This window comes from Danio aesculapii, chromosome 3, assembly GCF_903798145.1.
Source record: "Danio aesculapii chromosome 3, fDanAes4.1, whole genome shotgun sequence".
Classification (NCBI taxonomy): domain Eukaryota; kingdom Metazoa; phylum Chordata; class Actinopteri; order Cypriniformes; family Danionidae; genus Danio; species Danio aesculapii.
In genome coordinates this window covers 47828338-47842563 of record NC_079437.1, presented here as the reverse complement: position 1 = coordinate 47842563, position 14226 = coordinate 47828338, and the positions used below count along the sequence as shown (strand labels likewise).

The following is a 14226-nucleotide window of genomic DNA, read 5'->3' as shown; positions in this document are numbered from 1 at the left end:
GCATTCTTTCTGAGAGGGAGCTCGATTAGCCGGACAGCCCTGCCCTGGCGGTTTTGATTTTTGATTTTTGGATCATGGATCATGGATCATGGATCATGAGCTCAGTTCACTACCATACACATGCTTTTCACTACTGACTTCCATTTATACAGACTTTGATTGCTTTTAATACTTTTGTTAATTATACTTTTTGTTAATAAATCATTTCTCTTTTCAATTTACCTGGTCCGTATTGTCTCTCTAATGTTGCAACTTGGAGCCGGTTGTAACAATAGTTTAAGTATTTTATTTTTGTATTTCATTTAATTTTATAGTGCATGTTAGTTATGCATAGGTTATTTTAATAGCTCTTAAATTAATAGCTATTACACCTGTATGTGATCAGATTCATGAAAATGCATAATACCAGATGTAAAAGGGGCCATTAATTCACTAAATGTTGAGTTTATTAAGAATTTGAAGTTTATAATTTATCTGTTTTTATTTGAAAACTTTTTGCCATTTTTATATCAATTTGCCTTTTTAATTTACATATAGTTTGTATATTTTATTTCATTATCATCCAATATATATTTTTAAAACAAAAATATTCAAAAGTATTAAGTAAAATTATCTAAGGAAATATTTTTATTTTGCTTAAATATGTAAGCTGGATATTGACTGTACAATTATATGGGCATTAAAGAAACACATTTTTATTATTATTATTATTTATTTATTATTATTTTGTAGTTAACTGTTATATTTCTCTCTACTAAAACATTCCCCTGTATTGTGTTTACCATCTAATGCAGGGGCAAAAGCCAAAATGTATAATTTAAAAGAACGACAGAGAGAGAAGTACCACTGGGAGATTATTATTACATACAGCGAGGTGAAGCTGCCTCAGAGCACACTGAAAATTAGAGATATTTTCTTCTCATTTTAACCTGGAAACCAACACAGTTGCAGTTGTTTTGAGGGAGTACGATGATGTATTGCAACAAAATGAAAGAGAAATTCATTCATTCATTCATTTTCCTTCAGCTTAGTCCCTTTAATAATTAGGGGTCACTACAGCGAAAATAAACCAACTGAAAGAGTAATTTCTAGCTCAATTTATGGATGTGTTGGATGCGTTGTGCAGATGTGTTGCACTTTTATACTACTATAAGATCTCTTAGACCAGGGGTGTCCAAACTCAGTCCTTGAGGGCCGGTGTCATGGAGAGTTTAGCTCCAATCCTAATCAAACACACCTGAACCACCTAATCAGGCTCTTACAAGATATAGTAGAAACTTTCAGGCAGGTGTGTTGTAGCAAGTTGTAGCTAAACTCAGCAGAACACCGGCCCTTTAGATTAGAAAGGCTCCATCTCTATCTAGTTTTAAATCACTCCTAAAAATGTACCTATTTAGCTTGGCTATTTAATATTATTTTAATATTCCTTTCTACAGCTACATTTTAAAAAAAAATGTTTAGTCTTTTCTCTTATCTTATTTTTATGTTTTTATATTCTGTCTTTTTATTTTACTTTGTCTTGTACAGCACTTTGATCAGTCTTGTGGCTGTTTTTAAATGTGCTCTATAAATAAATGAACTTGAACTTGAATTAGTTATATTTATCATCCATACTAATATCTTATGGTGTCACAGTGGTGCAGTGGGCAGCATGATCGCCTCACAGCAAGAAAGTTGCTGGTTCGAGCCCAGCTGGGTCAGTTGGCATTTCTGTGTGGAGTTTGCATGTTCTCCATGTGTTCATGTGAGTTTCCTGCAGGTGCTGCGGTTTCTCCCACAGTCCAAAGACATGCGCTATAGGTGAATTGAATGAGCTAAATTTGCTGTAGTGTATGTGTGTGAAAGAGTGTCTTTGGGTGTTTCCCAGTGTTGGGACACACATACATATCCTTGTATGTATGTTTGATATTATATTTATAAAATATGTTATAGATAATGATAGCACACAAATAACAGTGTGGTTTTCCTGAATATAGGTATAGTGTAAACACAATCGCAAATCTACAGAATTGGGTCCAATGTCATTTTTTCCAGAATTGTTGTATGTATGTTTCTTATATAATATACATACAAATTATTGCTTAACATCAGGAAATTAACAACAAAATCCTCCCACCAACAGGAAACAAAGCCATAGCAAAACTTTAGTTTTTGCCCGGTGCAACAATGAGTCAATGTTTTTGAGCAAATGAACTGAATCGAGGAACCGGTGATCCAGCATTCGAGTCATTTATTCATCTTTCACAGTAAGCATTTGTGACACACATGTGCTCACTATCTCCTCAGGTTTATTATAATGAGCTGCCGATGAAGTACTATTAAAAAAAACTTTGATTCTCCATCCAATCCGTCTGAACGCTGGCTGCATTTTGAACAGAGGCCCTCGAGAATTGTCCTTTCTTTCGGAGTAAAGATGATCAAAGATGCCACAGCCAAAATTGGCTAATGCCACAGAGCAAAAAAAAAAAAAAAGCGAGACTCTTCTTAAATCTATTTAACTTAACATCTTGATATCTCCTTTGTGAGAGCTGCAGTTCTGTGGCAGAGATAAAGCGCAGTGTTTTAGGATCAAAGAAAGAGGCGCGGATCCTTGAGCGGCACAGTGGTGTTCTGTCACCTCCATCTCTGTGGGTTCCCCGTCTGAACGTGCGTCGACAGAGAATAGCTTCTGATCTGAGCGAGCGCAAGATGCAAAACGAGTGGAAGTTGTTATTTAAGAGAATAGATCTGGTGGCGAGACTGTGGGAATGCTATGCATCAGTGCGCAACTTTGACAGAATCAAGGAGGTTTATTATCGATGTTAGCGTTCAAATTTGTCTCAATTGCAGCTGCTCACTCAGATAGTATTTTTTTTTTTCATTTTAATACGCCATCTCTGCTCAAGTGTGCTCACTTTAAATCAATTCAATAATTTATATGTATATATGTGAAAAACATAAAAGATGCTCATTTGTTGAGAACTGCTGGGGCACAAATGTTGTGGGTTTAGATTTTTTTCACTGAACAAAGTCTTTTTGATGAAAAGACAGAAATTGCTGGGATAAATGGAAATTATGTCAATGCTTTTATACAGAATAAGTGCGGTTCTTTTGATCTTTCTATTCATTAAGGAAAAAATATTTCTACTAAAACATTAAGCAGCACAGCTGTATCTAGCATTTATAATAGTAAGAAATGCTTCCCTCTTGGGAATCAGATTAGCAGATTATGGTGATTTCTGTAGGATCAAGCAACATGGAAGACTGGATGCTTAAATTTAGCTTTGAACCACAGGTATACACTACAAAATAAATAGCAAATGGGCAGCACGGTGGCTGAGTGGTTAGCACTGTTGCCTCACAGCAAGAAGGTTGCTGGTTTGTGTCCCGGCTGGGCCAGTTGGCATTTCCGTGTGAAGATTGCATGTCTTCCCCGTGTTCACATGGGTTTCTTCTGGGTGCTCTAGTTTCCCCCACAGTCCAATGACATGCAGTATAGGTGAATTTGGTAAACAAAATTGCCTGTAGTGTGTGTGTGAATGCGGGATTGTATTGGTGTGGCAGGAAGGGCATCCGCTGTGTAAAACATATGGTGGAATAGTTGGTGGTTCATTCCGCTGTGGCGACCCCTGGTAAGTAAGCCAAAGTAAAATTAATGAAATGAATAAATAGCAAACAGTTATTTTGACTAACATTTCACAGTATTGCTGTTTTTTTCTGTCTTTTGTACAAATATGTGTTGCATGAGCAACTAAAAACTATTAAAAAAACAATAAATGCCACAAATTATATAAAAATTAAAGTAACATAAAACATTTGTTGTTATAACTTTTTGTCAATATTGTGCAATGTTTCGGTCCAAAGACTGATAACTAGTAATATTATTGTATGTGTTATTAATTTGGCCAAAAAAGTGCCACTGCTACAAAAGAGTGATCCGAGTAAAGCCGTGTTCAGATTGCCTTATTTTTGTTCCTGATTTGGCATGATTTGCCTGACATAGGCAACACATCTCATGTAAACAACTTTTATGTCAATAACTCAATTTTTCACAAAAATGTCAGATAGAACCTTATAATGCTAAGGTGACGAAGTGTACAAAGTTTCTTATAGTCAGTTAAATGTTTGGTGATAAAGCAGTATAAACAAATATTAAGCAGACAGTCTAATAATACTCAAATGGACCATCAAAATAAAGTGTTATCAAAACAAATACTGGATAAAAGTAACTTTAAGTCAGAATTTGCCAGGGGTATGAATAATTTTGGGCTTCACTGTATGTATAAATCTCAATTTCCAAAAATTGACACTTATGACTGGTTTTGTAACAGGGTCTCAAATAATATAGCATTTTCTGTCAAAATTCAAAATGGCTGACACCCGAAACAATTGACCAAACAATTGGACGTTATAAGCAAAAATATTTTCATATCTCCTGGCCAAGACACCTCAGTTCATGGTTGTCATAACACACAGACACAGAATTTGAGCTGATGCAGAACTATCACACAAAGATACAGCCTTGTGTCTGCTATTTGTTGAATCTTTTACTATTATTATTTTATTTATCCACTAGGCTAATCAAATCAAGTGTAATTAAATACCCTCAATCCAAGGAATCAGCTTTCTAGCTTAATGGTCAAAGTTATTAGCACGAAAGTGTTTTTGCTAGAGCCTCCAAATTTGCTGTGGTTAATGTTGAGACTGTCCTTAAAAAAATCTTCCTCCTCCGCTGAGTCAGGTGCTGGGGGCCTCGGAGGAACTCTGCAGGGTTCGCCAAAGAAATGGGGAACTAAACTGACAAAGCTGAAAAAGCGCACGTATCTCCGGGTTAGGGAGAGTGGCGCAGCAAGCGTGTCGCGGGCAGCGATTGCAGGCTCACTACCTGATTGTTAAACGGCGTGGTAGGAACCTTGGGCACATAGGCCGGCCTGAATTCTAGGCACGAGTCACTGACCGAAAATGCCTCCAGGTACCTAACCCTCTTAACCGATGCCAACACGACCAGCAGAGCTGTCTTCAAGGACAGAAATCTCAAGGATACTGAGTCGAGTGGTTCGAAGGGATCCCCACGTAGGCTCGTAGCACTACCGCAAGATCTCAAGAGGGTATGAGAGGGGGGCGGGGGAAAACATCCGCCTCTCACCTCTGAGGAACTGGATGATGAGGTTATGCCTCCCCACGGTGCCGCCATCCACGCATCATGATGAGCGGAGATGGTGGCCACGTAAACCCTCAGTGTGGAGCGCGACAGCCTTCGCTCCACCTGTCCTGAAGGAAAGAAAGCACAACACTGATCTGGCAAGATCGGGGGTCTTCTCGACGAGAAGCGCACCACTCAGTGAATAGACTCCACTCCAGGGCGTAGGCATGCCTCGTAGAGGGTGCACTAGCCTGAGTGATGGTATTAACCACCGCCACCGGTAGGTTACCTAAGTCTTCCTCGTCGCGTCTTATGGACCCCACGTGGAGGTTCCACAGAACTAAGCGAGGGTGCCAGATTGTGCCCTGTCCCTGAGAGAGTAGGTCCTCTCTCAAAGGGACTCGCCATGGGGAGGCGTCGCGAGGAGGGAGAGTTCTGATATCCAGGTCCGGTTGGGCCAGGGGCGCAACTAGCAAGACCTGCCCCTCGTCCTCCCTGACCTTGCACAGAAACTGTGCGAGTAGGCTCACTGGGGGGAGTGCATACTTACGCATGACTCGGGGTGGAGTCGCCATTCTCCCGGGGAAGGAGCTGCCGTGAGAGCCTGTTGGCCGCACGGTTGAGCCCATCCGGGGTGTGAATAGCAAGCAGCGACTTCAGCCGCGTATGACTCCAGAGGAGCAGACGGCGAGCGAGCTGAGACATGCAGCGGGAGCGTATACCCCCCATCCGGATGGAATACGCTACCGCGGCCGTGCTGTCCGTCCTGACCAGCACGTGTTGCCCCCTCAGCACCGGTAAAAAGCGGCGCAGAGCGAGAAACACTGCCAACAGCTCTAGGCAGTTGATATGCCAATGCAGCTGGGTTCCCCGCCACAGGTCCGCAGCAGCATGCCCGCTACACACGGCCCCCCCACCCCATACTGGAGGCATCTGCCGAAACGACAGCCTGCCTGGATGCCTGACCTAGGGGCACACTGGCCCGTAGGAAGGAGGGGTCCTTTCCAGGGGGTGCGGTGACACAGCGCAGTGACAGTCACTCGGTGTGGGCCCGCGTGCCATGCGCGTCTGGGGACCCGATCGTGAAGCCAATGCTGTAGTGGTCTCATATGGAGCAATCCGAGCGGCGTAGCCGCGGCTACGGATGCCATATGCCCCAGGAGCCTCTGAAATAATTTCAGGGGGACCACTTTTTTTTTTCCTGTCGAACTCTCTCAGACAGTTCAGCATTACCTCGGCGCGCTCTCGTGAGAGGCACGCCTCCATAGGGATCGAGTCCAGCTCCAACCCGAGAAAGGAGATGCTCTGCACGGGGGCGAGCTTGCTCTTTTCTCGGTTGACCTGAAACCCCAACGGGCACCCTCCGCGAGCTTGGTGAACACTCGCGGAGACAGAGAGAGCCCGAAGGGGAGGACCTTGTATTGCCACGCTCGACCTTCAAACGCAAACCGCAGAAACTGCCGGTGGCGTGGAAGTGTGGAGATATGAAAATACGCGTCCTTCAGATCTATTGCTGCAAACCAATCCTGAGGACGAACGCATCGCGTGATGCGCATCTGCGTAGGCATTCCGAAGCGCAGCCTGTGAAGGCAGCAGTTCAAAATGTGCAGATATAGGATTGGCCATAGCCCACCGCTTTTTTTTTTTCTTTTTTGGGGCACGATGAAGTGCGGGCTGTAAAACCCGCACTCCATCTCGGCTGGAGGGCCGGCTCGATTGCATCCTTCGCCAGGAGGACAGCAATCTCCTCTCGCAAGACAGGGGCGGACGCAGGACTGACCCTGGTCGCCCGTGAACCTGGGAGGCCGTTTAGCGAACTGAATCGCATAGCCGAGTCTGGTCGTATGGAGTCTGGTCCCACCCGCACGATCGCTGACGTGCCAGCGGCGGGGCAGCGTGGAGTGAGTGGGCTCATCCGGGGAGCGCTGGGGTCCCACAGGAGAGCAGGAGAGGAGATGTTCTCGTCTCGCACTCAAACTCCAGGAGAGGGGCTGGGAGTGGAGAGAAAGGAGACCGTTCTCTCGTGCTCCATGAGCCATTGGCGAAATGCACCGATCCTGCGAGCTGGAAGGCATAGCGTCCCAGACTGGCAGTGTTCGGGCTGTCACATCCGGAGGAGGGGAAAAGTGCTCTTTCACTGAGGATTTTGACGGCGTTATTTTTTATTATTTTTTTACGCCTTTAAATAACATGCCCCGCCCTCCAGCGGGGAAAGAGCAAATTCCCTCCTCCCCAGATGGCCCGCTTCAGGGACGCTTCACGGTCCGTTTTACCGAACTTAGCGGCGCCCTGGGCGGGGGACGTTGGTTGCCGGCGCGATGCTCGGCGCAGCCGCGTGGCCGGAGGCGCAGGCGGGGGCGGCGAAGCAAAGCTGCGGGCGGGCGTCCTCGGCGAAAAAGCAGTGGATGTGGATGGCTCGGCGGGGGGGAGCGGTCATACAATCCCGCTGATAGAGACCTCGCCCATCGCCTCCGACTGCTCTATCACCGGCGTGAATTCCTGGGCGAATTCACCGCCAGTGTCGCCGAACAGGCCAGCCTGGGATATGGGTGAGTTAAGAAAGCGAACTTTGTCAACGTCACGCACATCACCAGGTTTAGCCTGAGGTGGCATTCCTGGATCACGGATGTGATCATCGTCCTTCCCAGGGCACACACAGCCGACTTTTTCTTTTTTTTTTGTAAGAGCATAGTCGGTTGCGGTGCGGAGCGCATGCTCAGTCCTGGGTCAGAACCATCCTCGCGCAGCCGGGCCAGCGCCTGCGCTTGGTAGCGCTGGTAGGTGGCCATAGCGTGCATGGTGAGGGGGAAGGCGCACGCAGCACACTGCGTGAGCCTACTGTGCCCATCCAGGAAGAAGGGGATGGGGAGGCTTAGAAGGTCTCGCCTTCATCCTCCACATCACACCCCTCTAATCGGTCCGGCCGCGGGGCTGGGGGATAAACCATCTCCAGAGCCACGGCCGAAGCAGCCTGGGGAAGCACAGCCGCAAAGTCTGCTTCTGGATTCGACGCCGCGCTCAAAGTCCCGGAGGGAACGAGCGGGTTCGAATCCTCGTCAGACCTTGACAGCCCAACCTCCAAGGATGGAGAGGATGGAAGCGCACGCAGATCGGGCAGAAAAAAGTGCCCTCAGGACAGCGTGAGTTTACTGTGCACTTCCGGGAAGAAGGGGATGGGAGGCTTTGAAGGTCTTGCCTCCTTATATCCTCGACATCACACCCATCTAGTCGGTCCGGCCGCGGGGCTGGGGGATAAACCATCACCAGACCCACGGCCGAAGCAGCCCGAGAAAGCACGGCCATCATGTCTGCTTTTTAGATGCTAACGCCGCGCTCTCCACCCCGGAGGGAGGGAGCGAGCGGGCTCGATGCAGCGATGGACATCTGACCCCCGGTGTCATCAGGTGAGAGAGCGACCATCCAAGGACGGAGCGCTTCTCTTCACCTGAAGCTTGGATGGAGCGCGTGGAGGAGCGAGAGGTCCGCGGCCCGGGGGCGGCGGATTTACTCCCACTGAAACCCTCAGATCTGCCCGAGTGCCAACCGCAGTGCGGGGGACAACTGGGGTGGGTGGCTCTTTTGCAAGAGCGAGCCGCGATCTTAACTGCGCAACAGACATGACATCAGTGATGGCATGCACTGTCCGCGAGCACCGCATTAACATGCTGGACCCCCAGACATGAAACGTTGTGCTCGTGCCCATCATCCGGGGATAGGAAACCACCGCATCCAGAAACGCACGGTCGGAGTGACGTCTTGAAAAAGACGCGCTGCACGACCGTGTTGCTCTTTTAGGAAAGCTTTTTTCCTATATACAAACAGCTCTTGGAGGACCGGACCCAAAGGACGCCAGGCAAGGGAGAATACCCAGCTCGACCATCTGCCACTGCGTATACGCGCTCTGGACCGGGAGAAGCTGCTTCTCGATCTCTCTCTGTAGACACAGGTTGGAGATACCCTCAAAGACTCTCTCAGAAGCTTCGTGAAAGGCTCTGAAAGCGAAAGGATGTCGAGCATGGCACTGGCTGCGTCTTTATAGCATGACTGATTGTCATTGACGCCAGCTGTGCACGCTGACGCTGCCAACTCATTGGCATTTCATTGGCCCGTTTTTATACTCTTTCAGATGATTGGATTCTGACGAAATCCCCATAGTGGAAGTTTCCACATAGCATTGGAGTTCCCCATCCGAAGGGGAACTGTTGATCAATAATGTACATGTTACAAAACTATACACTGATCTTAGATGTGGCATTTAAGTTAGAACTCAGAGAAAGATATATCCCCGAAATAAATGGCCAACATTGGGGGGAAAAAACAGAGCATCTAGTTATCTGATCTAACCCGTTATGCTAAGCAGACTGCATGTTTTGCATATGCTAACTGAAATGATAAATTAGGTGTCAAATGACGAAATCCCCAGAGTTAACTTCGACACCACCTCGACCACTATTAAATGTTTGAGAACAATGTGGCATTCTCATAATAGTGTGTTTTTTTAATTTTTATTCTTGCCCGCAGGGATGTCAGCTATTGACGGGGCATTGCATCAGCAACATGCACTTTTTTTCTAATATTTTCCTGGTGTGTTTCTTTTAAGTCTGTAGAGGACTTTGGTATCCTGGACAGCAGATTATTGATTTGCCACAGCTGTGCATGCGCAGGATGTTGCACACGGGCAAAGAATGTTTACTTCCCACACGCTTTCAGATCTCATCCTCAAACATTGATTTGAGCTTGACTTTTCCATTTTCAATCAGTCTGCCTCCTGCTGTAATGCAGCATACGCGCTACATTCTCCAGCTGATCCGAAGAAACTCCAAATGTGACTGTTCTATGAGATTACGAGAATCAAATACGTGTAAACGGCTGCCTCTTTCATACCAGTATCCCTTAAGACGCAAGCATGTATGAATATTAATGCGCAAAGGCATCATATTCATGCAGAAATGTTGTTTGGCATATTCCCGGTTTATGGGGCATCTTTGAGTTGGGATGTGATGCGCGCGCGTGTGCTTCTCAGACGTCACAGACGCTCCTGTGGGATCTGGGCACATTTGAAGGCGCGAGTCGCTTGACGCTCTTTGTAAGGCTGTAGTAGAGGTATACTGAGAGTTGTACAAAAGCTGCTAAAAAATCTCTCGGTGCACGTTTCCGTTCCTCACAGCACTGCAGACTACAGGCTCTGATTCAGCTGAATAATGCACCACCTTCTTTTTCACAGGGGCTGTAGGTCTGCGAAAAGAAAGTCTTCCCACTTTTTGCTTACATTTATGTTCCTTAGTTTGTCTGCTGTTTTCAAAGACAACAGCAATATTTTGTTCCTTTCCATTTTGCTAAAACTCACACAAGTCAGAATTATTAGCCCCCCTGCTTATTTTTCCCCCAATTTCTGTTTAACAGAGAGAAGATTTCTTCAACACATTTGTAAACATAATAGTTTTAAAGACTTATTTCTAATAACTGATTTATTTTATCTTTGCCATGATGACAGTAAATATTTTACTAGATATTTTTGAAGACACTTCTATACAGCTTAAAGTGACATTTAAAAGCTTAACTGGGTTAATTAGATTGACTATAGAAAAAAAATTACTTAAAGGGGCTAATAATTTTGACCTTAAAATGGTTTTAAAAAAAGAAAAACTGCTTTTATTCTATCCGAAATAAAACAAATAAGATTTTTTCCAGAAGAAAAAAATATTATCAGACATACTGTCAAAAATTTTCCTCTGGAAAAAAAAAAAAAAAAAAAAATTTTATATTTCCCTTGAATAGATTCTTCAGTAGCAGATCAACAATAAATCTCTCTAACAATAAATCTCTCTGTATGTTGTTCTAAACTACATTCAAGTGGGTTTTCATTTGAATAATTTTAAAATAAAAATGTTTCTCATCCATATTTATGTTCCTGAAAAGATCTCCATTCACACAACAGACGCAGTCAGTGTGTGTTTATAGGACAATTTGGCCATTCTCATGCACATCTTGTCAGAAAAGCACGGTTGCATGTTCAGTAGTAAAAGTAATTAAATGTAATGATAGCAAATGTATTGGAAGCACAGTATCATGTTTTTGACCCCACACACTCACCGTGCTGTCTCCCTGCTAAACTGGCCCTTGCCCACATCATTGACGGCACACAAACGGAACTGGTACGAGCGCGCCGGGATGAGGCCTCCGACAATCACACTGACGGATTCTGGCTCTATGTTGGCCAAGAGAACAGTCCAAGGTGCATCTGTCCAAAAAAAAAAAGACAATGAGAGCTCAATCGATGAGGAATGAGAGGAAAAGTAGAGCAGGTCTGTGAACTTACTGTTTTCGGACACCTCCAGGATGTAGCGGATGAGCGGGCTGTTCCCGTCGAAAGCTTGAGCCCAGGTCAGGTTGATGGTTCTTCTCTCAGAGCTGCTGAGCGTCGCAATCAGGTTCTCTGGAGCATGAGGCAACTGCCTACAGTCAGATAAAGACAAATAATAGTAATAATCATTAAAACACACACAAATACACAAATATTTACACTGCATAATACAGTTGAACGGAAAAATTATTAGCTCTCCTGTAGAATGCCTAATAACAGCACTGAATGTTCATTAGTAAAATATACTATTGGTTGGTTGGTTAGTTGGCTTGTTTTGAATTCATTCATTCATTTTCCTTTTGGCTTAGTCCCTTTATTAATCTGGGGTCTCCACCACAGAATGACTAATTTCCTAATATCTGAGGAATCAGGTAAAACTAAATCATGGAGTAATAATCATAGGTATAAATGACATTTTAATATATTTACATTGCAAACAATGATTTTCAATTGATGTTTGTTTGACAACATTACAGTTTTGACTGTATTTTAATAAAAAAATAAAAAAAAACTAATGCAACCTTGATGAGCAGAATAGTTCTTAAAACAAAGACAACAAAAGCAACAAAAAACTTAATGTTTCCATAGTGTTTTGTTTTCTAAGCCACAAACAATTTGCCAACACAAATGTCCAACTGCTTTGTCTTGTCAATAAAGCAAAGCAAACTGATGCTGCGAGGGAGATAAACACAGTTTTTATAATAAATATTGTCTGTCTTGTTTATACAAATGTTTCCACAACTGCTTTGCCAATTTCCCCGTTATTTGTCATGCAGATAAAACTCAATGCACTTCTGTTCTTGAAACAATGAAACATTGATAAACAAAGAGAGAAAAGGAGAGTGATGTTTGGATCTTTGTTTGCTATTCATTTTGCATTCTCAAAAAAACTACTGCCTCAGATCTTTAAAAGCCAACAGAAAAACACAGATACAATCCAAAACTGTGTCCAAAATCTATTGAAAACCAGCAACTGAATGTAAATCTATAGGCACAGAAAGTGGGTAGCGGTCATCTACCTGACTCTCAGGTGAGCGTTGCGAGTATCATTGCCCCCTACTGAAGTGACACGACAGGTGTAGGTGCCAATGTCGCCAGACCACGTCTGAGAGATATGAAGCGTGCCGTTGGAGTCTAGGCGCAATCGGGGACTCGACTTCACATCAATGGCTGCTCCTCCTTTCTCCCAGAAGTGCCTGTACAAAACAAACATCACATATTTTTGTTCAACACAGCGATACATTGGAAAGCTGTCCACTTGCTGGGCTGTTTTTTGTGTTTTTGAATAAGGGATGATACTGAAGTATTTTTCAATATTCACAAACTATTTGTTTGGTACCGTGCTTTTCCAAAATTGCTAGTATTAAAATAATATTAAGACAAAATGTGGGTTTCTACATCCCTTTTTTTTTTTCAGTGCTTTTGTTTGTAGTTTGTAACAAACGGCCACAAACAACTTGTTCTTTAGCCTGTAGTTGTAGCTAAAGCCTTGGGAAGTTTTGGTAATATTGTAAAATAAGGGTCCATTAGTTAATGCTAGTCAATGTATTTACCAACATGAACAAATAATTATTAATACATTTATTACAGTATTTATTTATCTTTGTTAATGTTACTTAATGCTATTTAAGTTAGTTTATGTTAACTCACTGTGCATTAAATAATGTTAACAAGCTTTACTTTGGATTTTAACAATGCATTAGTTAATGTTGTGTTAGTGTTAGTTAATGTTAGTTAACTATGATTAGAAAATGCTTTACAAGATTATTCATACTTAATGTTAGTAAATATATCCACTAGCATTAACTAATGGACCATTATTCTAAAGTGTTAAAAGAGTTTTGTTTGTGTTATCAACATGTTAAAAAAGCCCTCATGAATGTAAATACACTTTCTATGCACATTAAAAGGATGAGGTAAAACTGGCAGCAAAATTGCAAGCATTACACAAAATTGAACTACAAACGAAGTGCCATAATTTAGACCAGGGGTGGGCAAACTCGGTCCTGGAGGGTCAGTGTCCTGCACAATTAAATTACCAACTACTCAAACACACACGCTTATAGATTTCTAGTGATCTCGAAGACACTGATTAGCATGTTCAAGTGTGTTTGATTAGCGTTGGAGCTAAACTGTGCAGGTCACATTTCAAAATATATTGAAATATAAAATATATATATATATATTATTTATTTTTTTTTTTATTATTATTTTTTTTTTATACCTAAAACAGTATTTTGGTCTTTCTGTGAAATCCAACAGGGTGTTCAAAAAAACTTGCCTAACTAAACCTCAAACTAAAATTGATCAATAATAATGAAGTAATAGGTAGGTTTGGCTCTACCATCACAAAATGTGTAACACTTACATAATGATCTGATAGCAGTTCTGAGCTGTGTGAGATATTATTAAAAGTATGGGCTCAAAGTCATTGAATCATTTTTTTTTTTTTTTTCACTTCAGCTGAATGTCTGCAGCTCTGCACAGGAAGTTTGGCCAGAGGAGAAATGGTCGTGCCCAACTGAGCCTGGTTTCTCTTAAGGTTTCTTTTTCCTTCACTTTCGTGAATTGGTGAAGTTTGTTTCTCACCATGACGCAACTGGCTTGCTTGGTTTGGGACTTGTGGAGCTGCTCATCAATGGATTTGCTCTTCAGTCTTTGGACTTCCAGCAGTAAAATTTAACCCACACTGAACTGAAACTAAACTAAACTGAACTGAACTAAACTGAACTTCAATTCT

General features: G+C 43.2%; 1 protein-coding gene across 1 annotated transcript in view; it reads right to left on the bottom strand.

Moving 5' to 3' along the window:
• The window catches only part of sdk2a (sidekick cell adhesion molecule 2a), a 332315-nt gene that overhangs the window by 66127 nt on the left and 251962 nt on the right, over positions 1-14226 (bottom strand). Inside the window, exons 13-15 of the mRNA XM_056452811.1 lie at positions 12506-12682; positions 11442-11578; positions 11216-11363 (exon numbers count right to left, since the gene is read on the bottom strand). Coding sequence (XP_056308786.1) covers positions 11216-11363; positions 11442-11578; positions 12506-12682 — 462 coding nt within the window. The remainder of the gene's footprint in view (positions 1-11215; positions 11364-11441; positions 11579-12505; positions 12683-14226) is intronic.